The 26,457-nt window shown below is 37.9% G+C and overlaps 1 protein-coding gene, 2 long non-coding RNA genes and 1 pseudogene across 4 annotated transcripts in view; 1 reads left to right on the top strand and 3 right to left on the bottom strand.

Moving 5' to 3' along the window:
* Positions 1–1,382, top strand: part of LOC109825290 (ubiquitin carboxyl-terminal hydrolase 9-like) — a 12,604-nt gene extending 11,222 nt beyond the window's left edge. For both annotated transcript variants that reach the window (XM_020392116.1, XM_020392115.1), the window contains one exon: positions 847–1,382. In XM_020392116.1, the coding sequence (XP_020247705.1) occupies positions 847–1,035 (189 nt within the window). In that variant the 3' untranslated portion in view covers positions 1,036–1,382. The remainder of the gene's footprint in view (positions 1–846) is intronic.
* On the bottom strand, positions 5,448–19,627 carry LOC109825287 (annotated as a pseudogene).
* Positions 16,819–17,317, bottom strand: LOC109825294. The gene is made up of 2 exons (XR_002242968.1): positions 17,247–17,317; positions 16,819–17,195 (listed from the first exon to the last, which is right to left on the bottom strand). It is a non-coding gene; the product is annotated as an uncharacterized LOC109825294 (long non-coding RNA).
* Positions 19,639–22,325, bottom strand: LOC109825292. Its single transcript, XR_002242966.1, has 5 exons — positions 21,748–22,325; positions 21,605–21,665; positions 19,902–20,177; positions 19,745–19,831; positions 19,639–19,668 (listed from the first exon to the last, which is right to left on the bottom strand). It is a non-coding gene; the product is annotated as an uncharacterized LOC109825292 (long non-coding RNA).

Raw genomic sequence — 26,457 nt, 5'->3', positions numbered from 1 at the left:
TGGCGGCTAGGAATTTTTGTGCTCTGATACCAAATTGTTAATAGAAACCCTAATACATTAAGAGATTTCTTGTGCTTTATATAGGCCCCTACACAACTTACAAATAAGTCCCTAACTAATACTAATATGTCAACAATATAGATGATAGTAAAAATTCATAATGTAAGTGTAAACGTACATTCCACATTTGCTCATTACACATTAATATGTGAACGTACCAAATTAAATTTTATTTAAGTATGTGTTTTTAGAATCGCAAACTAGACTTCATGCTATAGCATCATAAGTTATTATATTTATAAGATGGAACTCTTTGGAAAAGGTGAATAGTTTTTTTGCTTCATGGGCTATATAGCAGACCCCATCACCAAATAGGTATGGATCACATAATTCCATCTCTTGCATCATACGTGCCCACCACGAACTGAAATCTTCAAAAAGAACCCTTTTCGCTCAAAAAAAAAAAGATCTGCTCCCTAACCCCTGCATGAGGAGGCAAGAGTAATTTTTTAAGCCTCATGCGGATTTGTTAGCCTGTCTACTGACGGGTTAACTGGGGTCCATTCATCACGTGAGGGTTTATTATTACATGGGGATTTTTGTTGTTTGGAGATGAGGAGTTGGACACGGTGCCTAAGGGTTTAATGGGTTATAATGCTGGGTTAAGGGCTTCGCGCAAATGCCTTGTAACTGTTAGGGGCTGATCTGACTTTGAGCTCTGTGGTTGGAGTTCAGAGATGAGCAAATATTGTTCTAAGCATGCAAATGCTTCTGTAATAGAATAGTTTGTAGTTATTTGAGTATTCGAACTAATCTTCTGCTTTCTTCTTTTGTTTTACTATGTAGTTGATAGAAGAGGACAGCTGGTTTCATTTTGATGATAGCTTTGTTTCTCCGGCAAGTGAAGATTCAATCCAGACAACAGCGGCATATGTTCTTTTTTACAGGAGAGTCCAGGTTGATACGGAAAAGTCTAATAATACAGAAATGGGCAATGGGGAGGAGCCGTCTTCTAGCGCTAACTCCTTGACATGAAACAGAACCCCAAAGTTTTGCACATTTTCATCGCTCTTGCTCGTTTTTCTGACGGCAGCGTTCCCGTTCTATTCTTTTTGCTATACAATTGAGGGATGGTGAATTTTGCTACTACATTGGACAGGCCGCCGCAGTTTTGTGGTGACTGAATTTGGAGGTGTTTCATTCATTGGCATACTTGGGTGTCTTCAATACCAAAACACTGTGAAGCGTTTATATACCGAGGCGTTAGTCTTATACTAGAAATTTTTGTATGTAGATTAGAAATTATTATTCAAGGCGCCCATTTATTGGTCGTCTCAAGTCGAAGTGAATATAAGGTTCTATTGTCTTGCTGTTATTACTAATTTTCTCATCTGCGCTGGTTGTTTTGGTAATGCCGATGCTAGTATTTTCTTTCAGTTAGAAGTTGGTGTAGTGTTTGATTAGGAAGGATGAGAAGTGGGCGGTTGCAGCGTTGTGTGACAGTGCGTGTATGCGCGCATGCGGTGCGTGCAGGTGCACGTTTGTGTGAATTAAAACTCCTATAAACTTAATTTGGTTTTTTTTTCTGATGAGATAAATGAAGATATAAATTTCAAAGATATCATTGATGTGTACCACAAATCTTAAAACATAATGAAAAGATAAAAAGTTTGGTGGACAAGTGCGTCTATCCACTTAAGTATACATATATAGAGAGAAATTGGACAACATTGGTACCAAGTTTCTACATTGAACTTGGTAGTGATGTGGAGAGATTTGGCTCCTACATCATGCCTAAAAAATAAAGCCTCAATCAATTTTCACTTACTCCAAAATAGAGGTTTTATTTTTGAGGAGTGATGTAGGGGTTAGATTTGTCCACATCAGTTCTAGATTTTGACATTGGTCAGCGACGTCGCAGTACCAGAAGTATTTCGGACTACTAGATAAATTACTGAGTATGCTGGAAACTGAAGAAGTCAAGAAACCGAAGCCACTTACGGGTCCTTCTACAAGACCAACGTTAGGCAAAATTAGGGTCTATCTTGTCCAAAGTATTTCACATTCCTCGATAAAATACTGAGGAGGCTGAAAACTTTGGATGAGGTATCTGTAGGCATTAAAAATTGCTATAGGTCTCAAGCACAACTCCTGATGGAGAGAAGATGAAGAACGCCATCATTTAAATTAGAGGAGATCATCCGATGCAAAAGGAAACAAAGAAGAGTGTAAACAAACTCAAGGACTCGGAGATGTCTCACAGTTAATGAGACAGTCTTCACTGTCTCACATAGCCGAGACAACATAGACTATCTCGGCTATGCGAGACAGTGGGAGCCATAGACTATCTCGGCTATGCGAGACAGTGGGAGCTGTCTCGCTAACTGCGAGACAACTTCCCATGTTTTCTGACGGTTTTGTGACGCTTTGCGGGGATCACGTGGCTCCATAACTGTTTTGGCAAAGCGTCACGTGGCTCCATAACTGTTTTGGAACGTTCATTAACGTTAATGGACGGTTACACACGGGAGATATGCCCACTAACCACGAAGATTATGGTATTTAACGCAATTTAAGTAGTGGGGCGGCAGTTACAAACTGGCTGGAGCCACCTCATTTGGCCGTGACAGTAAAAATTATCTCGCCCAAAGGAGATTAAGATCACCAGTTGTTTCAACTTCTTTTTGACAGTTTTGACTTCCAAAGGCTATAAATATCCTTGGCACACTTGTGCACGGTACCAAGCATTGAGCACAAAGCAGAGACTAATATTTGGCGAACTTTGAGAGCAAGGCAGAGTTATTCATCCACTTTCAAGTATTCTCAAAGCCTTCCGGTTTCCTCGAGTTCAACCTTGATTTGTTCTTGAGAAGAGTGTTTATCTTACCTTGCTAAAATATTCACTTCAGTTTTTGTTTCCATGTCGAAACATCAACGTCAAACGTTCTTCGCATCCGACTTGGATTGTTAAATCGGTGGTCCACGAATTACGCTTCCCCGACACAGGCAAAGATCTCATGCAAGCAGGAGCTACTTTGTAGGAGTTCTTGTGTGTGTTTCTAGGGAGCACAACAATTTTGTTTTTATTGTAAAGAGAAGTTTTACGCGTGTAAGGCTCACTCTTTTATTTCCGTTAAAACATTTGTAATGGAATCTGCAATGAAAATTGTTCCCAACGCAAACAAACGCCAGCTAGGGGTGACAAACGGGTCGGGTCAGGTCGGGTCATAGTTGACCCGACCCGTATAAGTGTGGCCCAACTCGACCTGTTTAATAAGGGGCTGTTTGGTTGTATGTTTTTACCACGTAAAAGGATGGAAAGTGTAAAAAAGTGGGTTCCAATGTCAGCTTTCATCACTTTACATTGTTTGTTTAAATTCTCTTTTACATGAAAAACTTACACATTTTGATGAGGTGTCACCGAAAGCAAAATCAACAAAATTAGGAGTGATTTTGTTGGAAAGCTGACACAATGTCATAAACGTGTCCAAAAAATAATAAAAAAGTCAAAACCTTATAGAAAGTGGTGAGGTGGATAATCACTTTCCATTTTGTGTCATAAATACTTAGTTTACAGTTTACTATCCAAACAATGTAATGCTATTATTTTAGGATTCACAAAGATTCCTAACCAAACAATGTAAATACTCGAATGGAAAGTGGTGAGGTGGATAATAACTTTCTATTTTGTGTCATAAATACTTTAGTTTCCTAAAGCCATCCAAACAGCTCCTAAATGACTCAATGTGATCCAACCCGTTTACTCAAAGGGTTACCCGACCCGACCCAACCCGAAAGTAGGCGAGGTTCTTCTTGCCACGTAGAGGAAGGAGCTTTGCCATTAGTTTCACTTCATTCTAGTTAACCTCCTCCTCCTCCTCTTCCTTTACTCTAATCCCCTAAGAAATCTCCAAAGATTTTGATCTCTCAATCAAAATGCAACAGTTGGAGGTTTCCCCCTCCTCATCGTCACTGGAATCTCGATAGAATTTGAACCCGTTTCCTAATCAAAATGCAACAGTTGGAGGTTTCCTAATCTGATCGATGACTCCGACCACGGGCGGCGGTTGGAGAGGGCGGCGGAGGAGGCGGAGGAGTGCTAAAAATGAATATTCCGAACTGATGTTGCTCATTTCTCACCTTCCTCAGGAAAATGGCCACCGCCCATCGAAGGAACTTATTGTATTTTATTTTATTTTATTTTAGTTCATTAAATGAATCTAGATTAGGCCAAACTTATATGGGTCGGGTCAGGAGACTGAGTTCAAGAGAATTATTATGCATAACACTAGCACTAAAGTTGCCACTGCCAGCTAGGGTGGCAAACGGGTCGGGTCGGGTCATAGTTGACCCGACTCGTATAAGTGTGATCCGACCCGACCCGACCCGACCCGACCCGTTTAATAAATGGGTCAATGTGATCTGATCCGTTTTTTAAAAGTGTTACCCGACCCGACCGAAAATAGGCGAGGTTCTCTCCACATATCTACTTCTCTATACTTATAGGAGGATCCAAAGACTATTCATGCTGCGGTAAATACTACAGCAAATTATCATAGTATTATTACTATAGCACAGGTGGGATATTACAGAATTTAAAAATATCATAGTAGAATTTTAAAAATTACTGTAGTAGGAATAAAAAATAGGATCGTGCTTTGCGCAGGGTGCACACTAGTATAGGTACAATAGCCGAGAGGATGATGACTTGTTTGTTGACACGAAGAGAGAGATGTGATGAGAGTTTTGCATGAATTCCATGTAGGACGCCAATTTGCTATTTGGTCTAAAATGACGAAAATCATTGGTTATAGTCCATATAAATTCATGAATTTTGAAATATGCATTAAATATTATTTGATGGACGACAGTTCGTAGTATGATCGAAAACAATCAAAATAACGGGTTACTAGTCCACATAAATTTGAGAATTTTATTATATGCATAAAATATTATAAAAGGGGCAACGATTTGTGGAAAGTGGACAAATCATGTGTTGTAGTCCATAAAATTCAAAAATTTTGGAATATTCATAGCACATTTTATGCGGGATAGTAATTTGTGAGTTGTGGAAAATAAAAAATAGGTAATAGGCCACATAAGTTCAAGAATTTTGAAATATGCATAAAATATACTTTGTTGGAAGACAATTTGTGATTTGGTCTAAAACAACCAAAATAATGGGTTATGGTCAACAAAATATTAAAAATTTCGGAATGCACATAAGATATTCTACGAGGGTCAACAATTTGTTACGTCGCTAAAAATGACAAAAATCATGGGTTATACCCTACAAAAATTCAAAAACTTTGTAGTATTCATAAAATGTTATGGGGGATGGCAATTTTATGATTAGGTCAAAAATGGCAAAAACATGGGTCATATAGTCCACATAAACTCGAGAAGTTCAAAATATGCATAAAATATTATTTGTTGACAATAATTCGTGATTTGGTCATAAAATAACTAAAAATCATGAGTTATAATCCATAAAAATCCTATAATTTTGGAGTATCCGTTTAATATCTACGCGGGATGACAATTTGTGATGTGGTGGAAAATGTCCAAAATCATGGACTAGAGTCAACAAAAGTTTGGAAATCTGGACTCTTCATAAGATTTTCATGCGAGACATTAATTTGTGACTTGGTCAAAAACAACAAAAAATGGGTTATAGTCCACATCTTCGATAATTCATGTATTACACTTCTTCCTGCTGGATGACACATTCACAGGATTTGTTTGTGCTTCCCTGCAAAGAATAAGAGTGGACATTCACGATAAGAGGAGATAACACAAGAACAGAGAGCAACAGTACAGCCGCAACAGAAGTATACCATGCATGATAATACATACTACAAGTAAACATAAACAATAATGAAAATAATGCACCTTCTGCAAAACGCTTAAGGGCTACGTTCAGAATCTTACAATGAAGGAGACATTCTTATTCGAGTAATATAAGAATACATGAAAGTAAGTGCTCCTTTGTGAGCTATGCAAGCTGCCTGTAAGCGGGGAGGCAGTTCTCTTATATTCCTAGTTGAAGCCAAGCTGCCAATAAATTGAGAGAGTATGTCCCCAAAGTGTTGAGAAGCCTACAAATGATTTTTAGAAAAATAAATATGCTGTACATACCACTAGGCATACAAGAATTCAAATACCTATCCGATGGAGAATCATTCTTGCAGCGCAATTGAAATTATCGAGAACATAAAATAAAAAGAAGTAGCCTAACCTCCCTTGAAAACTCTGTTGGAAGAATGTCGACAGCAGAACATATCATCCCATCGCCTTCCATATCATCATGATAGGAATCAGCGAAAGGGTCCTATCTGGTAATCAAAATAAATCTCTTAAAAGAATGGACTCTTGGAAACTAATGAAGTATCTATGGGGATAAATAAATTTAAAGGTTGATGGGTAGCAAGAACATATCTCAAACAAGATTTTTTGAATCTCAATAAAGCTATGTGTCGAATACTTAATTATTATTTTCCAGGTAACTACTTCACTCAAAAAGTTAGTACTTGGATTGTGAGATAACATTCTATATCAAGCTAACTTACCTCTTAAAGCTCTCCCTCATTTGGGTTGTTAGATTAGAAAAGCCTCTATCTGACCACACTTGGGAAGATAGAATAAACAATGGCTAAATAAACATATATTAGATTTTTACAGGGATAAGGTTTGAACCAAGGACCTCCTGTAACTTGATGGTCCAATACCACATTGGATTAGAAGTCAGCCAAAAGCTTAACCTGTTGGGTATTAGGTAAACAATGTATTATGACTTATGAGGCTAGCTTAGCCATTTTTTCATACCTTTTGCTTAGGATCTCAAGCAGGAAGTGTGATCTTGCTCGGATTTCAAGCAGGAAAGTCGTTAAACATATCTGCATGTATTAGTGACTTGAAGATGTGCAATCATTTATAGTAAACCTATCATATATATTTTCCTTATTTTGGTTCCCTTTTAGTCCAGAGGGATTTTGGAGGACTTCTCCATGGTTCCATGCATATATTTTCCTTATTTTGGTTCCCTTTTAGTCCAGAGGGATTTTGGAGGACTTCTCCATGGTTCCATGCACTCAAATTGTGTAACAAATAATACATTTAGTCCAGAGGGATTTTGGAGGACTTCTCCATGGTTCCATGCACTCAAATTGTGTAACAAATAATACATTAGCTCTGACATTTTGCATCCACTAGCCTTTGTCTTGCCCAAGCCCATAGTTTCCAGATTAGAGTTGATACTGCCAGTAAAATTTGGTTCATATGCATTAGTTGAGGCCATAAAATTTTGTTGACCTTTCATAGACGTCTATGCTCCATGCCTGACCCCGTGTTTATGGAAAAAAGGCCTAGATGATAATGATGATGCCGTGATAGTGGCATGCATTGGTTAACCATGTAAATACATGGAAAAAAAAATTCAAAATTAAAATTATGTAACCTGGACGAGGAAGTACTTGAAAAACAACTAGTTCAACATGTAAGAAGACAATAAAACAATGGAAGAAGCTGTCGCTTGAAGGTGGAAATCACAAAGCAAGGATTATTTGTATTTTAGAAATAGTAAAGAAATACCTGAAGAAGGGTTTGTCTATGTATGTAGTTCGGTTAACAAATTCAATTTAACCACCAATATCGCAAGTTATATCTGAAATGCCCACAAGAGGACTTCCTTTCTTCATCAGTTCTTGAAATTGTTGGGCGCTGAGCAATCTATGATATTTCTTTTCCCAATACATGCAATTAACTGAACAAAAGCCAACATTAGCTCATATACAAACTTTGGAAAGTGGCTTAAGACCCTTATCAAAAACTAATACTGACGATGAAGGACATGGACAGGGGTGGAAAAGAAATAAACTTTGGTAAAGGGGAGTCATCTCCGCCCTCTGATCTCTTCTTGGAAACCAATAGTGACGATGAAAGACATGGACATCATTTCTTTAGATATAGTTCACAAGCAAGTGACTATATGAAGAAGCAAGGATACGATCTCACACTCCGTAAAGGTCTTCGTTTTTGTCAAGGTACTCGAATTCCACCTTGTCCTGCCTATGTGCCAAAAGGAAAACCTGATAATTACTACAGCCATAGAAGGGGTTTGGGTTATGTTTCGTCATCTGATGACGAATGTTGCTGGCAAGTCATTGACCAGCTAACAAATAAAAATGAGTATTCGTCTGATTCCTCAAATTGGGATTCTGACGTTAGCATTGGAGAAATGTTCAAAGGCATAATGTGAAATATGATCGTGATCGATACTTCTACAACAAAAGAAGATGATCAATTGCCTACTTGGGAAGATCTCTGGATACATTACATGAACATTCAATATGATGATCGATTCAAACAGAGGGAACCTTCTACTGAAGATAAAGTAGTCCAGATCAATATGGGTGACGAAGTCAATCCGAAACCTATATTTATTAGTGACAATTTTTCGTCGGATGAGAAAGAAGAATTGATCGCTCTCATTAAAGAATATATCGACGTTTTCGCTTGGAATTACGAAGATATGCCGGGACTTGATCCGAATGTGGCAATGCACAGCCTTAACATCAAACCGGATGTTAAACCTGTCAAACAACAATAGAGACGATTTTGTCCACAAATTATGAAAGCGATAGAAGCAGAAGTCAAGAAATTAATTGATTCAGGCTTCATCAGGGAAGAACATCCTGATTGGTTGGCAAACATTGTCCCGATCCTCAAAAAAAACGAAAAAATCAGAATTTGTATTGACTTCAGAGATCTGAATACCGCTTGTCCTAAAGACGACTTCCCTCTACCAATTACATGTTATCATTAATAACACATGCGGGTTCGAGAGAATGTCATTTATGGACGAATTTTCGGGATACAATCGAATTAAGATGCACCCGGATGATGAAATACATACCGCGTTCAGGAGACCCCTAAGCGTTTTCTGTTATACAGTAATGCCTTTTGGCTTAAAGAACGTCGGCGCTACATACCAACGAGCAATGACGAAAATCTTTCAAGTACACTTTCGGAAGACCGTCGAATGCTATGTTGACGATTTGGTTGTTAAAAGCCGTGACAAGAACGATCACATTAACGACTTGAAGACGATGTTTGATCTTATGAAGAGTCATCAATTGAAAATGAACCCTACTAAATTTTTCCTTAGAATGTCCAGCGGTAAATTCCTTGAATTTGTCCTTGAATTTGTCGTCACCACAATAGGTATCCACATCGATCCCGACAAGGTGAAGGCGATATATGAATTACAACCCCCGAGAAATCTTAAGGAACTCTGAGGATTGCAAGGGCGATTGGCTTATATTCGTCGGTTCATATCAAACATTTCAGGAAAATGTCAGCCATTCTCTAAACTCACAAAGAAAGGTGTATCATTCATTTGGGATGAAACTTGTCAAAAAGCATTCGAGGATACCAAGACATATATAGCGAATCCGCCTATTCTCGTTGCACCGAAGTCGGACAGACCGTTTTTGATTTATGTTAAAGCGACGAGTCATTCATTAAGTGCATTGCTTGCACAAGACGACGATAATGGTCATGAGCAAGCAGTGTATTATCTAAGTCGTACGTTAGTAGGCACTGAATCTCGATACCCGTCAATTGAGAAAGAATGTCTCGCCTTAGTGTATGCAATTCAGAAAATGCGATATTATCTAGTTGGACAGACGATTTATGTCATTTTCAGTGTGAACCCAATTCGAGTGTTCATGACCCAACCGACCTCTATGAATTGGCGTTTTGCCAGGTGGGCTCTACTCTTGTCCCAATACAACTTGCATTTTAAGCAACAGAAGTCGGTTAAAGTACAGGTAATTTGTGATCTTCTAGCGGCTAACCCTACAGCGGATACAGTCGAATTATATGAAGATTTACCCGATGAAACCCACAAAGTTAACACTACCTTGCATCAACAGGTGTAGCAATTGTACTTTGACGGTGCTTCTCGAGCGACCAATACGACAAGCGCCCCTGGTAATTCTAGAATTTCAGCGGGAGTCGGAGTTATCCTTGTTTCCCCGGAGAAACATGTGATACCCCGAGCTTATTCATTGATAGGGATGTGCTCCAACAACGTAGTCGAATACAATACGCTGCTCATTGAACTAAGTTTCGTCAAAGAGCTGGGGGTCGAATACCTTGAAGCTTTTGGCGATTCCCAATTAGTAGTCAACCAAATATGTAGAGAGTACGAAGTCAGAAACCAGAGCTTGGTTCCGTACCATAAAGCGACCGTTGGCATAGCAGTCTCGTTTGAAAGATTCTACATCGAGTACGTCACGCGTCTCCAAAATACGTATGCAGACGCATTGGCGACATTAGCAGTATCTCTGACACAGCCTCCCGACACTAAACAATTAGCTATCCTGATGACTCATCAACTCTTCATACCAGCGTGCGACTTGGATGCAAAGGAAGCACACGCGACCGGACTCGAACTCAAACCTCGAGACTAGTGTTTCCCTATTATTGATTATGTCTTACACGACATTTTACCAGAAGACATAAAAGAGAGAGATTCAGTCCGACGAAGAGCATCGAGATTCTATTATAATACGGTGACTCAGACGTTGTACCGTCACGCATACGACGGTTTGCTACTCCGATGTCTCTCAACCAAAGAGACGGAAGAGGCTCTGAAAGAAGCACACGACGGAACCTATGGTGCACATTAGTCTGGTCCTAAGCTCTACGATCGTCTCAGAAGGATGAGATATTATTGGCCAACCATGGTCATAAATGCAGTTGATTACGCCCGGCGGTGTCATGCGTGCCAAGTGCATGCAAACTATATTCATCAACCCCCGGAAAATTTACACCCTTCGACCACTTCATGGCCATTTGAGACGTGGGGAATGAACATCGTTGATCCTATTTTTCCACCATCAGTTAAATGCAACTGTTTCATCTTGGCGATTACTGATTATTTCTCCAAGTGGGCCGAAGCTATTCCGCTCAGAGAGGTAAAGACGAGCGACGTCATCGCATTCATCAAACACCATATTATTTATCGATATGATGTACCAAGACGAATCGTGCATGACAACAGCCTTCAGTTTGTCAGTAATGCCTTCATCAAGTTCTGCGGGAAGTTCAGAATTGAAGATGTCTCATCAACGGCATACAATCCTACTACAAATGGATTGGCTGAAGCTTTCAATAAAACAATCATAAAGATTTTGTCAAAGCTTGTCAGAACTAACATGCGAGACTGAGATGACAAACTTGGCGAAGCTCTCTAGGCCTATCGCACCACAGTCCGTACTCCTATGGGTGCAACTCTGTATTCTTTGGTGTATGGGTGTGAAGTCGTCCTCCCATTAGAGATTCAAATTCCATCCCTGCGCATCGCTCTCGCAACGGGAATGACGACTGATGAACAACATCATAAATGTCTTGAAGAACTCGAGGCGTTAGACGAGAAGCGGTTAGAAGCTCAGTAGCAGATTCAATTCTACCAAGCCAGAATCTCCAGGGCTTTTGATAAGAAAGTCTGACATCGGAGTTTTAAAGGAGATTTGGTCCTTGTCGTTCGACAACCGATAATCCTCAATTCCAAGAAGAATGAAAAATTCCAAGCCAAATGACAATGACTATTCGTGGTTGAGACGGTTTACTCAAACGAGGCATTTTGCCTGGTCACTCAAATCGGTGACAAGTTTATGATGTCAATAAATGAGAAGTTTCTGAAGAAGTACTATCCCTAGTAAGTTTGGAATAACCTATTTAGTGGGAAGTTCCTGTAGAATGCTACACATGGTATTCTTAAGGATAATCCAAAACCAATTGATTCTTAATTATGATACTAAAAATGACTAAGAACCTCCTACTGTGTCTATTTAATCATTTCCAAGATGATTAAAACCCTCCCACTGTATTTTGGAGCCTTCTTTCATCGAGATGAGATTCAATGACTTCATCCGATCAATCTTGCCTCACGAAACCCCCACAGTTAAGTTGTGAAGTGTTTGATGATTTATGGTCCTCCAATACAAAATCCCTCACTAATCGAATCAATCGACAATGGGTCCACAAAATTCTTTTGGCTAAGTCCATCCAATTCCCACCGTGTCTGTGTACTTAACAATCCCACCGTTAAAGTCATGACACAACACTTGAAATCTTAATCTGATGATCTATGATGATCATCAGGCCCCCTTCGTGTTAATATTTTATCACTTGGCATCAAAACCCCTACTGAGTGATGTGTACAAATCAACATTCTCATTGTTATTTGTAACTTCACTCTCATTGTTTCTTGGTCAAACCTATTAAAGTCAGGGCCAAAGTCATAATCCCCTCTCGATTCCTTCAATGAACGAGATGTCTATTTTCAAACAGGAATTTCCTTTCAATAAACGAAAGGCCTCCACCCAATTTGAACGATCAAAACTATAAAAGTTAGGGTCGTCTCAATCCTTCACTTGGTTAGACCTTCCCACGGTTTCGATCAAAATTAGAATTTTATCTCGATAAATGAGAAATTTATCTTCCAATCGGGTAACCAATCCTATAAAAGTTAAGAGTTATCCAGATCTCTTCGATTCTCAGAGTGAAGATCTCACTCTTAGTTTCACCATTCAAGAGTCTCGAAGTGGAGATCTCACTCTGAGTTTCTTTCACATGAGATAGAATATAAAATTCTTCCTCTCCAGTATCATCTTGATAAACGAGAAATCTGTTTTTAGACCAGATAACCAATCCTATAAAAGTAAGTGTTACCCAAATCATTTTGATTCTTAGAGCGAAAATTCCACTCTAAGTTTCTTTTACAGGAGAGAGAATATAAAATTCTTCCTCTCTCGCATCGGGTTCGTCTTTACCCCAAAAGAAGACATGGAGATAGAATATAAAATTCTTCCTCTCCAGCTTTGGGTTCGTCTTTACTCCAAGAGAAGACATAATTTTTCCACACAATCAAAATCCATGTCTCACACGTATGGGGAATTTTATCCTGAATCCTAAGTAGGGATAAGTAAACTCCTAATACGTCGTTAATGGCATTTGTGAAGCATTCTCGACCCATTTTCAACACATTTGAGCACTCCGATGAGTATATGAGTATAAACTGCATCTCCTTGAACCTCCAAATAGATACACGAGGTTAAACTGTTTCCCGAAAACTTCGAGGAGTACACGAGTATAAACTGATTCTCCGAGTACACGAGTATAAACTGATTCTCCACGCTCCAACGACTCAAGAGCCTAAACTGTGTAGACTGCAGTTAACATATGAGTATAAACTGTGTTTCCCTCGCAATGAAGGTCGACACCAGTAAAAACGTCGATAACTTCAGTTCAAGATTTCGACAACTGTCTCGAAAACTTACAACTGTCTCGGAAACTAAGGTGATATAGATGATGATTTTTTCTCAAGATTCGTGCGTGTCACGTGGCTCCATAACTGCCAAAGATCGTGTTTGAACGTGGAGGAAAAATTACAAGTGGGAATCACGCCTACAACCGTAAGAATCATGGCATTAAAACGTGAGAGGCAGTTACAAGAGGGCTGAAATAAAGGAAGCTTCCGAGACAGTTGTAACTGTCTCTTGTAACTATCTCGGACAACTGTCTCGGAAATAAAAAGTTAATCATGCTTCCGAGACAGTTACAACTGTCTCGGAAACAGAGCTTCTTCAATACAACTTATTTTCGACTTCTAACTTCAGTTATTGTTCCTAAGGGCTAAAAATACCCACCCTAGGACCATATGGCCTTATAACTTGACGAAAAACATGATATATTTGATATTTGAATCAACCCTATAACTTCAAGAAAATGATTCTGCACAATACAAAGTTATAATTTCTATGATATTTCACACTTTATTGGAGGAGAGAACCTCAGATCCCTAACATCCAATTTAGATCATACAGCCTCACTGAAAATTAAGCCCTTTTCTCTTCTCTTAGTATTAATGACAAAGGAAACTAATTCGAGTCTATGGTTTGCCTCCACTCTCACGTTATATTATCTCGATGAAAAATGTTCTATGCCAGTGATATGAATTTGATAATTTCATTGTCTTGTCATACCTATTACTCTATTGCAACTTTATTTATTTATTTGTGTATTAGTTGTTAATGGGGTAAATATATAATGCAAATATCAATATATTCTCCTAGTATTAATGACAAATGAAACTTTGCCTTCTGGTTGCATTTGGGAGAAGAGAAAAGGGCTTAATTTTCAGTGAGGCTATAAGATCTAAATTATTTGAGTCTATGGTTCTTATCTTTTATGAATTGTAATAAATTATTTGAGAAAATAAATTAAGTTGTTCATTTTATATGTCTCACCTTTATGAAGCATATAATTATTAGATTCTTTTAACTCAACCTAAATTTTTGGATATTATTCAATATTGGATAGATCTAAATTATTTTGTTAAAATACAATCCTTATGTGTACAAAATATGTTTAAACTATTCTAAGATTATATTTTTATAGTTTTCTAAAATTAGAGAGTAATCCTTTTGATAAATTAATTAATTAGTTGAGAAGATGTAGGAAGATTATAATATCACATTTTAGAATTGATCACATAATATATATTTTCTTTCTTGATTGAATTTGCACATTCTAATTTTGAAACTTTTAGAAATTTTTTTTTGAATATCTAGAACACTTGGTCACCAGATAATAGAAAGTGAAATTAGACAATAGGTGAAAATGATTTCTTTATAATTAAACAAAATCCTCTATGACCAGATAAACCTACCATTTTACGTTGATGAATTCAAGATTTATTTTTTTCATTAATAATAGTAGTTTTTTAGATATTGGTGCTTACATCATTAATATTTTAAAATTAGAATTCCAAATCATTAAATTGCTCTAGTTTTTTAGATATTGGTGCTTACATCATTAATATTTTAAAATTAGAATTCCAAATCATTAAATTGCTCTTAGATCATTAATATTATTTTAAAATTAGAATTCCAAATCATTAAATTGCTCTTAGATCATTAATATTTTAAGACTTTAAACCTCATTATTTATGTGAAAGGTAAAGTATTGAAACCAACAAGATTTTATATATTAAAATATCTGAAACTTTTTAATATATTATGATAATCATAAACTTTCTTGCAACTATATTATAGTAAATACATAAACTAAAAATCAACAACTATAATATTTGACTATGTGCATTGCATGTGCATTCCACCTAGTACCTATATAAAAGATCATCAATACACAACAATAACTGAAGACGTAACTTCGTTCAAACACAGGTTGGATGAGCTCCATGAAAGCCGTTGCACCTTATTTGGGCATGATTGTAAGCCAATTAGCTTACAGAGAAACCAACATCTTAGGCAAGCTCGCCATAGAACGAGGACTCAGCTGCTTCGTCCTCACCGTCCGTCTATCGCCATGACGATATTTGGTCCCCTCTCCTTTGTTCTTGAAAGGTCAGACCATCGATACAAAAGTTTATTTTTGCTCATTTGATACCCTGATGTTTCAGGAAATTGAACTTTTGTGCCTTTTCTCCCGTTGGTCAAACGTTGGCTTTTATATAGGAAACAAAGGCCACCTCTTTCATTGTCGATACTCATGAAGATCTTCGTCCTCACGTTGTTTGCAGCATCGATACATCTGAATCTATTCTATGTAGGGCTTAATTATAAACCGCCAACTGCGGCAAGTGCTTTGAGCAGTGCAATTCCTGCTCTTACTTTTACCCTGACTGTCTTGTTTAGTTGAGCTCATATACAAAAGCATCTCAAGATAGTTCGTACACATTATTCATAATTAAAATAATTACATAATTTTAATCAAATTAAGAAAAAGTATGCACATAAATTTATTGAGACTGGTTTATAGAATTTTTATTTTTTTTTACCAAGATGGAAAAGGTCAGGATTAAAATGCAAAGGGGAGAGCAAAGTTAATAGGAGCTTTAGTTTGTATTACTGGAGCTCTTTTATTTACTTTTTGGCAAGGCCTTCTCCTCCCCGGTATTTGTTAAGATGCTTTTGATTACAGTTCAAGGAAAAAACTCTAGCTATGGATCAAAACATTATAAAGATGATTGGATCAAAGGTTCCCTTCTTATATTCATCGCCAATGCCACATTTAATATATGGTTCATTCTTCAGATTAGTCTCCTTCAAATGTATTGCTATATTCCTTCTCACCATTGCATACTTCGGTTAAAGAGCTTACGAAAATTGAACCAAAAAGCTTTGATGATTTTTCTGCAAGCAAAGGTTTGCGAGGTTTATCCAGCAAGATTATCGATGAACACCCTGATCTGCTTCTTCGCATCCCTTCAGTCTGCAGCAATTGCCCTCATCTTTGACAAGAATGCATCTTCTTGGAAATTAGAATGGAACATGCAACTTAAAACAGTCATATACTCGGTATATAACTTAATTTGTCCTCTCATTATTAACAAAAACCCTTATTGATTCTCGAAGATTTCGGTAATAAGTTATACCTTTGTGCAGGGAATTGTGATATCTGGCCTTTCATATTACTTGCAAACTTTTTGTATCAGCAAAAAAGGACCAGTGTTTGTTGCTATGTTCTCTCCACTAAACCTTGTTCTAGTGGCAATCTTCTCTACTTTCTTTTTCACTAAAAGACTTCATTTGAGCAGATATGTAGAAAAAACATACTACACACCTGCTCAAATGAAGTCTTTCAGCGAAAAAGAAAACAGATAAGAGTGCCACTAGAACAAGGTTTAGTGGAGAGAACATAGCAGCAAACATTGGTCCTTTCTTCTTGATATAAAAACTCTGCAAGTAATATGAAAGGCTAGATATCACAATTCCCTGCACAAAGCCGAAATCTTCACGAATCAATAAGGTTTTCTGTTAATAAATGAGAGGACAAATTAAGTTACATACTGAGTATATGACTGTTTTAAGTTGTATGTTCTATTCTAATTTCCAAGAAGATGAATTCTTGTCAAAGATGAGGGCAACTGCTGCAGACTGAAGGGATGTGAAGAAGCAGATTAGGATGTTCATCGATAATCTTGCTCGATAAACCTCACAAACATTTGCCTGCAGAACCAAAGCTTTTTGATCAATCTTCGTAAGCTCTTTAACCGAAGTATGCAATGTGTGAGAAGGAATATAGCAGCACATTTGAAGGACTAACCTGAAGAATGAACTATACACTAAATGTGGCATTGGCGATGAATATAAGAAGGGAACCTTTGATCCAATCATCTTTATAATGTTTTGCGATGAATATAAGAAGGGAACCTTTGATCCAATCATCTTTATAATGTTTTGATCCATGGCCAGAGTTTTTTCCTTGAACTGTAATCAAAGGCTTTGATCCAATCATCTTTATAATGTTTTGATCCATGGCCAGAGTTTTTTCCTTGAACTGTAATCAAAGGCCTCTTAACAAATCCGGATAGGAGAGGGCCTTGCCAAAAAAATAAATAAAAGAGCTCAAGTAATGCAAACTAAAGCTCCTATTACATTTGCTCTCCCCTTTGAATTTTTAATCCTGACCTTTTCCATCCTGGTAAAAAGAAAAATAAAAATTCTATAAACAAGTCTCAATAAATTTATGTGTATACTTTTTCTTAATTTGATTAAAATCATGTGATTATTTTAATTATGAATAATGTGTATGAACTATCTTGATATGCTTATGTATATGAGCTCAACTAAACAAGACCGCTAGGGTAAAAGTAAGAGCAGTAATTGCACTGCTTAAGCACTTGCTATAGTTGGGGTGTATAATCAAGCCCTACATAGAATAGATTTAGATGTATCGATGCTCCAAACAACGTGATGACGAAGATCTTCATGAGTATCGACAATGAAAGAGGTGGCTTTTGTTTCCTATATACAAGCCAATGTTTGATCAACGGGAAAAAAGGCACAAAAGTTCAATTTCCTGAAACATCAAGGTATCAAGTGAGCAAAAATAAACTTTTATATCGATGGCCTGACCTTTCAAGAACATAGGAGAGGGGACCGAAGATCGTCATGGCGATAGACGGTGGGGACGAAGCAGCTGAGTTCTCGTTTTATGGCGAGCTTGCCTAAGATGTTGGTTCCTCCGTAAGCTAATTGGCTTGAAAACTCAGATCAGAAGCTCAACAACCGCCAATCTGAATAAGAGCTCTAATATCAATTGTTGGGGGGCGAGGGACGCCCACACCGTCACGGAAGCTAGATCACCTCGAGAGAAAACAACCAACACAAGCAATAACGTAATCACAGATAAAACAATAAGAAAGGGGACGAGACAACATATTTACGTGATTCGGCAAACTTGTCTACGTCCACGAGAACCGCACAAATAATTTCTTATTTAACCACAAGAAATTACAAAACTTACAAAAGAGAAGATCTCAAACTTGAGATCTCTTACAACAAACAACTCGTCACGGTAGCAAATGCTACAGGACTTGTGCAAATTTTTCTTGACCGAAAAATTCACTTCTCAAAACCCTTGAGAAGTGTCGCCACCACAGTGTTTTTCTCCTCTGAAAATCGCGGGATGAGCTCTATTAAATCTCATGAATAGGGTTCCCTTTTATAGGGAAACCCTAGGCCACATGCTCTCCACGCTGGGAATCAGGCGGAGCTCGAAACCATCAGGGGAGCTCTACACACAAGCCAAGCGAGCTTCCTCGCCTCGTTCTCTTCAAGCTCCAGCTGGATCCCACCACGACAGGCGATAGGAGGCAAGCTTCCTCGCCTCTCTACGCTCCTCGCCTCTCTACGCAGGCAAGCTTCCTCACCTCTCGCAAGCGAGCTTCCTCGCCTCTCCACGCAGGAGAGGTCCGTTCTCTTCATGATGATAGCAATCCTTGTACAAGTGATACATAGTTCACTTATTCCTTCATAGAAATTGAAACGGAAGATAATGTGCGCCCATCACTCCAGATTGTTGTCACTAATGAGAGGGGCTACAATAGGGTTCCAATTGACAATGATTCTAATATACCCCCAGGGTCATGCATAGGGTACTGCTCGAATGGTCAAATAAAATTCTGGTACTGTACGACTTTAGTTTCCTTGAGGATCTGCCAGAAGTTTTCAGACCATTTGGTTCAATGGTGAAGAAAACGCGGCAGGAGGCTATCACTCTGTTCTCTTGCTTGGATGCATTTTTGAGAGAGGAACCTTTAGGGTTAGATGATATGTGATTAGTGATCTCTTTGCCTTGTGATATGGAGCGAACTCAGCAAAATCTCCAAGCTGTGCATTAGATTTTCAAGGAAGAAAACTATGTCATGCAATAGTCTTAAATTTTCAAATCTCCATAGTTTTAAATGCTAGCTTATTATAGTCACAAACATGAAACATCACTCATGGTAACATATGATATCTATTAGAATTAGTACTAGAAATCATGAAAGGGATAGCATATGCTTTAGAATAATTCTAAGGGCACATACTTTTTCCCAGACCATGTAAGAAGTCAATGAATCGCTCTACCAGCGAATTTTCCAAATGCAAACAATCTTCTGCCATCATCTCCAATAATACGCTCATAATCATATAGTGACACCCTTTCAGATAGAATCTATAAGCATCATCTCCAATAATACGCTCATAATCATATAGTGACACCCTTTCAGATAGAATCTATAAGCAAAATAATTATTCCCATCGTGAGGCCATCAAAATCATATAGTGACACCCTTTCAGATAGAATCTATAAGCAAAATAATTATTCCCATCGTGAGGCCATCAAAGAGAAACAGTAATCCAACACGTCATAACATATTTACCTTATCTAACAAAGGCATGTTTTCACTCTGAGCCTTGTGGGTGTGGGAAAAGTATGCATGTGCTCCATTTGGCAGAATCATCTCCAGCTGTGATGAATGAATTAGCTATGAATTTACACATTTTATATAGCATTGGACTTGAAAAATATCTTTTTACCTTTGGTTGCTTGACTCCTAAAATGAGACCACATTCAGATAGATCGATCATCTGATACTTCACAACCAACATCCTCATATTGTGGATCATAATAGATACGTTTAGTGCTTGGTTGAATTATTATACGATCTAACTCCATTTCCGTTTCCACTGAGTAGAAGGCGAGCAGTAGAAGGCGAGCACATTGGGCATGGGTTAATGGAGCTCTCCTTTCCCATACATTACAAGACTCAGATAGGATACACACAACTCCATTTCCCAACATGATGTCACATCCTATCATTTCAAAAGTTTCAAATTTTTAAAACATGATTATATCTTAACAGAAGATTTGTATCTTTAGGCATTAAACAAAAATAATACAAAATAAAAGACCCCAAATTGAAAGGGGAGTTGCATAAAAGAATGGCTGAGGCTACTACTTTGGACATAAATCTCAAATGTTAGTGTTGTGAATAACTTAACCAAAAATGTATACGAGGAAGCTCTGTTTTTTTAGATAATATATATGAGTAAGCTTAAGCAAGCATACCAGCCATTCAACACTAATCAATACCAAATCAATAATAAAAAAAGAAACGAAGGTTCCAAGTCTTAGGGTCAGCCAAAAAAATAGCAAAACACCTAAGAATTGTTCTCCTTTCTCCACAAACATATCAATGATGAATCATATTTATGTTCAGATGGCATTCTTCAAGGAAAAATTTACGTATCATTCTCATTCTTACATTTGCGAGCGTTAGAGAATGAAGTGAGGATGAAAATCATTTTTATTTTTGGTATCGAAAATTAATAAGCAATTAATGCATTATTTCAAGTTAATGCATCCTGTTTTATGTAATGCTGTCACAGGGTCAAGTGAAAAAATTAATATACGATGGGGTTTTTATGGATTTTCCTTCTTGGTTTAGCTGAGAGTTTCAAACTTTTTGGGAATTAAGTAAAAACTCCCACACTCATGGGGGCTTTGTGAAATTTACCTTACAAGTATAATTAATCACTGACATAAAAAGGGCTAAAATAGATAACTTTAAGATTGCCCAAAACAGAAAACAGAGCTCAAATTATCTGCATTAACTGGAAATTACTCAATTTGGGTTTTTTTATCAGGACCTCGAACTAAATTTAGCGCACTAATTCATACCTGCAACAAAATTTTGAAGAACCCACGAACCTTTGACTGCTGTAACCTCGAAGTAGAGGGGAGAGAGAGAGTAAGAGAGAGAGAGAGGGAGAGAGAGTAAGAGAGAGAGTGTGGTGATTGTTTTACAAGAGATTTGAGTAGAGAAAGTTGGGTTTTTTTTATACAAATATGGGTGCTTACAAAGTTTGAAATCACTCTTCTGAGAGTAAAAGGGTCAAAAAACTTTGACCAGGAGGTCTATTTGTCCAAAATGAAATCTCTTTCTCTGAGGGAGTAAAATGGTCAAAAAAAATTACTCAGGTCTCTGTCCGCAACAGTAGAACTACAGAGGGCCTATCGAAAATGGGGAAAGTGCATGGGTTCTATCAGCAATTAATAGAAATGAAGTCATAAACATGCAACTTGAGATCTAATTAGAAAAACTAGTTGTATTGTATGCGGTTATATCTACTTACACAATTCAAAGACTTCACTGATGACTTTGCACATAGATCCAATTTTCAAACAAGTAAATCCATTTTTTTTAAGAAGAAATAGCTTTTAGGCTGAGGAATCTAACCTTAGGGATCAACCTAGAGCTATGGAGTGATCATTGTAGCAATCAAGGTAATCCGCAACACCTAAGAAGAATGAAGAAGAGATTTTTAAAGATAGAAAGAGGAAGAAAATGTAGGGTTTAAAAAATGAAAGGAACTGAGGTACCTGAGAGTCGAAAGGAGAGTGATGGCGATGAGACCGATGAGGAAGAACACACGAACGAGGTCGGAGACCAGATTGGGGACGACGATGAGGTCAGTAGTGAGCTCAACAACCAGATCGACAATGAAATCAGAGCTCGACGATGAGCTTAGCAACGAACTCGCCGACGAGAATGGAGATGAGATCTAAGATGAAAACAGCGAAGAGATTGGCGACAATAACAGCGACGAGTTCGGTGATGAGATCGACAACAAGACGATGATTTTGGCCACGGCGATTTTAGGGAGCGGAACTAGGTTTTTGCTTTTGGGGATTTCTGTGAGAGGGGCGACGATTTAAAGAGAGAGAGAGAGAGAGTGTGTGTGCGCGTGCGCGTGCGCGTGTGAGATTTAGTTTAAGCGGTCAGATGTTCACTAAACCCGAAACCCGCCTATAAAATGAACCCAAGCAAAATTGTTGAGCCTAGTTATGTTCCGAAAATGAAGAGAGCGTGCTCCAACAAACTGATTTAGGAGCACCGTTGTCATGTTCCCCAGCTTCGGTGCTCCAACAAACTGATTTAGGAGCACCCTTGTTATGTTCCGAAAATTATGACCGGGAATTTCTCTCTCTCATTCCACTATTTAAAGGATATGCGGTTTTCTTGGTGTTCCACGCCTAGAACTGTAAATAAGGAGAACTTTAGGGGTGATTTAGGAATTAAATGCATCAATAAAATAAAAGGGATAAAATCAGATCTTTGAAAATAGTTATAATTATCAGCTTGGTTTAGTATCCTATAGATTTTCTATGTAGTTTCCTTATAGATTTTTTTTTGGAATCGCAACATTATCTTTTCATGTTATATGTTCAACAATTAATAATTTTTGAGATAATTTCAACATAGCAATATTATGTTTTTATAATTATGAAGGAAGAAAGTTATAAAAAATCATAACCATTTCTTTAAGTTATTTATCGATCAATTATTTTCAGATCATCTAAATTCTTCTTAAACGTTATAAAATTTTGAAAAAATTAATATAATACTAGGTTGTTTTATTGGCTTTTTGCAAAAAGGGTGAGAATGATATATTACAGGTTCTTAATCTCAATCAAAGGGTTAGTTTAGAAACTTAGAAATTAATCAGATTTAGTTTTGGTCGGGTTATGTTTAATTAGCCTAGATTAGATTATACTAGTTTCTGCGTGAAGTAGCTTTAAATTGAACTTAGTTTGGCTAATTTTTAAACAAAACTCTCTAGAACTAAATCTTGTTTGGTAAATACAGCTATATATAAAGAGAGAGTGCTAATTGATGATCAAATATATTCTGATAGAATGACAATTTGATAATCAAAGATATTTTCCTTTCCTTTATCTATTTTGGGCCAAACTTATCCGGTTCTATTTCAAACAAGGGTGGCGTGGGTGGGTGGGGTTTTTTTAGGAGGTTGGGGGGTGGCAACGGTGTGAGTGGTTGAGTATCCTAATAGAATTAGTTTAGCTAAACTATTTCATGAGAAAGACTACGGATGAGTGAGAGACCTGTACGCTTGTGCAAATTTGTTCATCTATGCAAACTTCATGTCATTAATTGTCGGCTAGAACCAGGACGATGGCTTGACAAAACTAGTACGGATTTTATACAGGGTCAGTACAAGCCAGCACTAGGCTGTCCTGTTTGCAGCAAAGTTTCGATCTGTTACCTTTGATCCCTTTATGTATTCAAAAATGTTGTTTTGCTCACGCTTTAACACGCGAGCCAACTCGCACAGAGAGAAGAGGGTGGGACCCACTGTGCCAGTGGGGCCCACCCCTCCTCTCTGTGCGAGTTAAAGCGCGAGCCAAACAGCACAGCCCTTATGTATTTGTCGTTGCCACTACCTTCGACAACTACAAGGACCATGACTGTAAGTCTGTAACCGTATTCAGTGGGGATGGGAGTCCTGGGGATGGGAGTAACATGCCCTTCCGATGCCTTTCACTGTAACTGTGCCTGAAAATGATGGTATCTGCAGAGATCTCAATCGAGCTTTAAATGTTGCATGCAGCTTGACGAGTTCAGTAGGTTTATTGTTAGCAGAAGTAAAATTCTTATTCTTTCATTTCTTTATTAATTTTCTCTGCTAGAAGACCATTCTCATATAAGAAATCTGTCATTATGCAGGTTTATAAAAATCGGATTTATCGCTACTTAGATTTTTTCGACTCGCTATCCGGTATTAAGAATGAAGAGTGCCTGGTGGCTTATAAACTTCCAGCAAACTATAAGGACTTTGTGAGGCTGGAGATAGTGCATCAGAGAACAGAGAGGTAACCGGTCTGGGATTAAGGAAATGTAATTTTTAGATTCTATTAGCAAGTGCTCAGTTCTTAACATGGTTATAAGGCTATGCATAACTTAGAGTATTATTATTTTTAATTGCCTTATAACAATATCAATTTCTGTTGCATGCTGGTGCATACTCTATGTTAATGTTTGATATATGAATGACTTTCTTATGCCTGGTTTAAGATTTTGTCATATTGTGAAATAGAGTTCTAGTTTCACATGAAAAAGCATGCCATAGGGAATTGTGAAGATTTTACCTGTATACATATATATATGTATATACATACATAGATATAATATTTGTAAAGGATTTGATTTTATTTGTGTGATTATTCAGTTTCATGTTTAGACTAACAGACTTTTTCAGGCCTCAGGAGCCTCAATATAATTTGTTTTCTCCAAGTTTTCTTGGAACCCCTCTTGTGACTTGCCTTTCAAAGGAACCTAAAACTGGAGCAGACATTCATGCTGCAGTATGTACGCTGCTTTCAACTCTATTGCGAGGAAAAACTCTCATGAAGTACGCAAAAGTTAGCAAGGAAAATGGCTATTTATCGAGTTTAGATGGTGTCGTTCCAGGTGATGTGTTGGGGGGGCGAGGGACGTCCACACCGCCGCGGAAGCTAGATCACCTCGAGAGAAAACAACCAACACAAGCAATAACGTAATCGCAGATAAAACAATAAGAAAGGGGACGATACAAAAGATTTATGTGGTTCAGCAAACTTGCCTACGTCCATGGGAACTGCACAAATAACTTTTTATTTAACCACAAGAAATTACAAAACTTGCAAAAGAGAAGATCTCAAACTTGGGATCTCTCACAACAAACAACTCGTCACGGTAGCAAATGCTACTGGACTTGTGCAAATTTTTCTTGACCGAAAAATTCACTTCTCAAAACCCTTAAGAAGTGTCGCCACCGCCACAGTGTTTTCTCCTCTGTAAATCGCAAGATGAGCTCTATTAAATCTCGTGAACAGGATTCCCTTTTATAGGGAAACCCTGTGAATGCGTGGGGGCCACAAACCCATGTGAAGAGATCAGGTTCTCTTGGCGACGTGAAGAATTGTAAATCCGCATGAGCACTGGCCCACGACCCGAGTCCAGTACGAAGCTATATAAATAGTTTCGTAGGATTTCATGAAAACGTGTGCAAGGAGCTTTGATTTATTTTCTTCGGCGGCTTGGTGCAAGTACGAGGCGCAAGGAGGCTTTTGTGATTTGTGCGGCTACTGTGCAAGGACTTGTTTGGTTGATTGCGGCTGCGGAACAGAAGCAAGAGTGCGAAGGAGATTAATTGGTTTGTGCGGCTGCAAAAGAATAGCAGAGAGGTTTTTGCGGCTTCAGTTGAGGAGATTTTGTGTAGTCTCTTTTAGGGTTTTGTGCATCCCTTTGAGAGAGCTTTGTGAGTGATTTGAGAGTTTGTGTGAGGGTTTTATTTGTGAGATTCTTGTGTAAACCCTATTTGTATTCTCTCTTTCTCTATTAGTAGATCTCCCCCCTCATCGCCCCGTGGACGTAAGCAATTTGCCGAACCACGTAAAATTGGTTGTATCGCTTTTGTGTGATTTGTAATAGCTTTTAGGATCTCTCGATAGGTTAGTCCTAGAACTGATGAGAGGAAGAGCCAATATCTCACTTTGTTGAGATATTCGCTTTAGATTCTTGTTTCCTTGGTGAGACAGGAATTCTTATTACGACCTGACTCTCTTGTTGTGCTGCCGAAGTGCTGCCAAAATTTTCGCTGCGCGCAACAAACCCTAGGTCACGTGCTCTCCACGTTGGGAATTAGGCGAGCTCGAAACCATCAGGTGAGCTTCCTCGCCTCGTTCTCTTCAAGCTCCAGCTAGATCCCACCACGCCAGGTGACAGGCGATCTTCCTCGCTTCTCCATGCTCCTCGCCTCTCCACGCAGGTGAGCTTCCTCACCTCATGCAGGCGAGCTTCCCTCATGTTTACTTGACAGTGAGTGTCATATGCAGTTGAATATCAAATTATTGGTATGATGAATATGTATTATTGTTCGATCAAAATGACGTACGAAGAGTAACCAACATGTTAAATTAAATATATTGTTGCTTACATTTTCATCCAATAGTGTTAGATGCAAGCCAAATATATCCACATTCTTGATATTGATATTGTCCCAAATTCTAGTTTTCCTTACATTAATGATTGCATTGCTGTCTTTGGTAGTTAAATTACTAATTGTTGTGTAGCTAGCAAGCATCATCTGTGTGCCCTTTAATCTGCAGCTAAATATTGATTTCATCAGTTATGCAACATTAATTATATTTTTAACATATGAGATGGTGCAGGAATATAACAATTAACTTTCAGGACATTAACATATATCACATGTATTTTTCCCTCTTCAGGACATTGACATGATTAAT

The sequence above is a fragment of the Asparagus officinalis genome, chromosome 10, assembly GCF_001876935.1.
Source record: "Asparagus officinalis chromosome 10, Aspof.V1, whole genome shotgun sequence".
Lineage (NCBI taxonomy): Eukaryota > Viridiplantae > Streptophyta > Magnoliopsida > Asparagales > Asparagaceae > Asparagus > Asparagus officinalis.
This window is presented reverse-complemented; position numbering and strand designations above follow the sequence as displayed.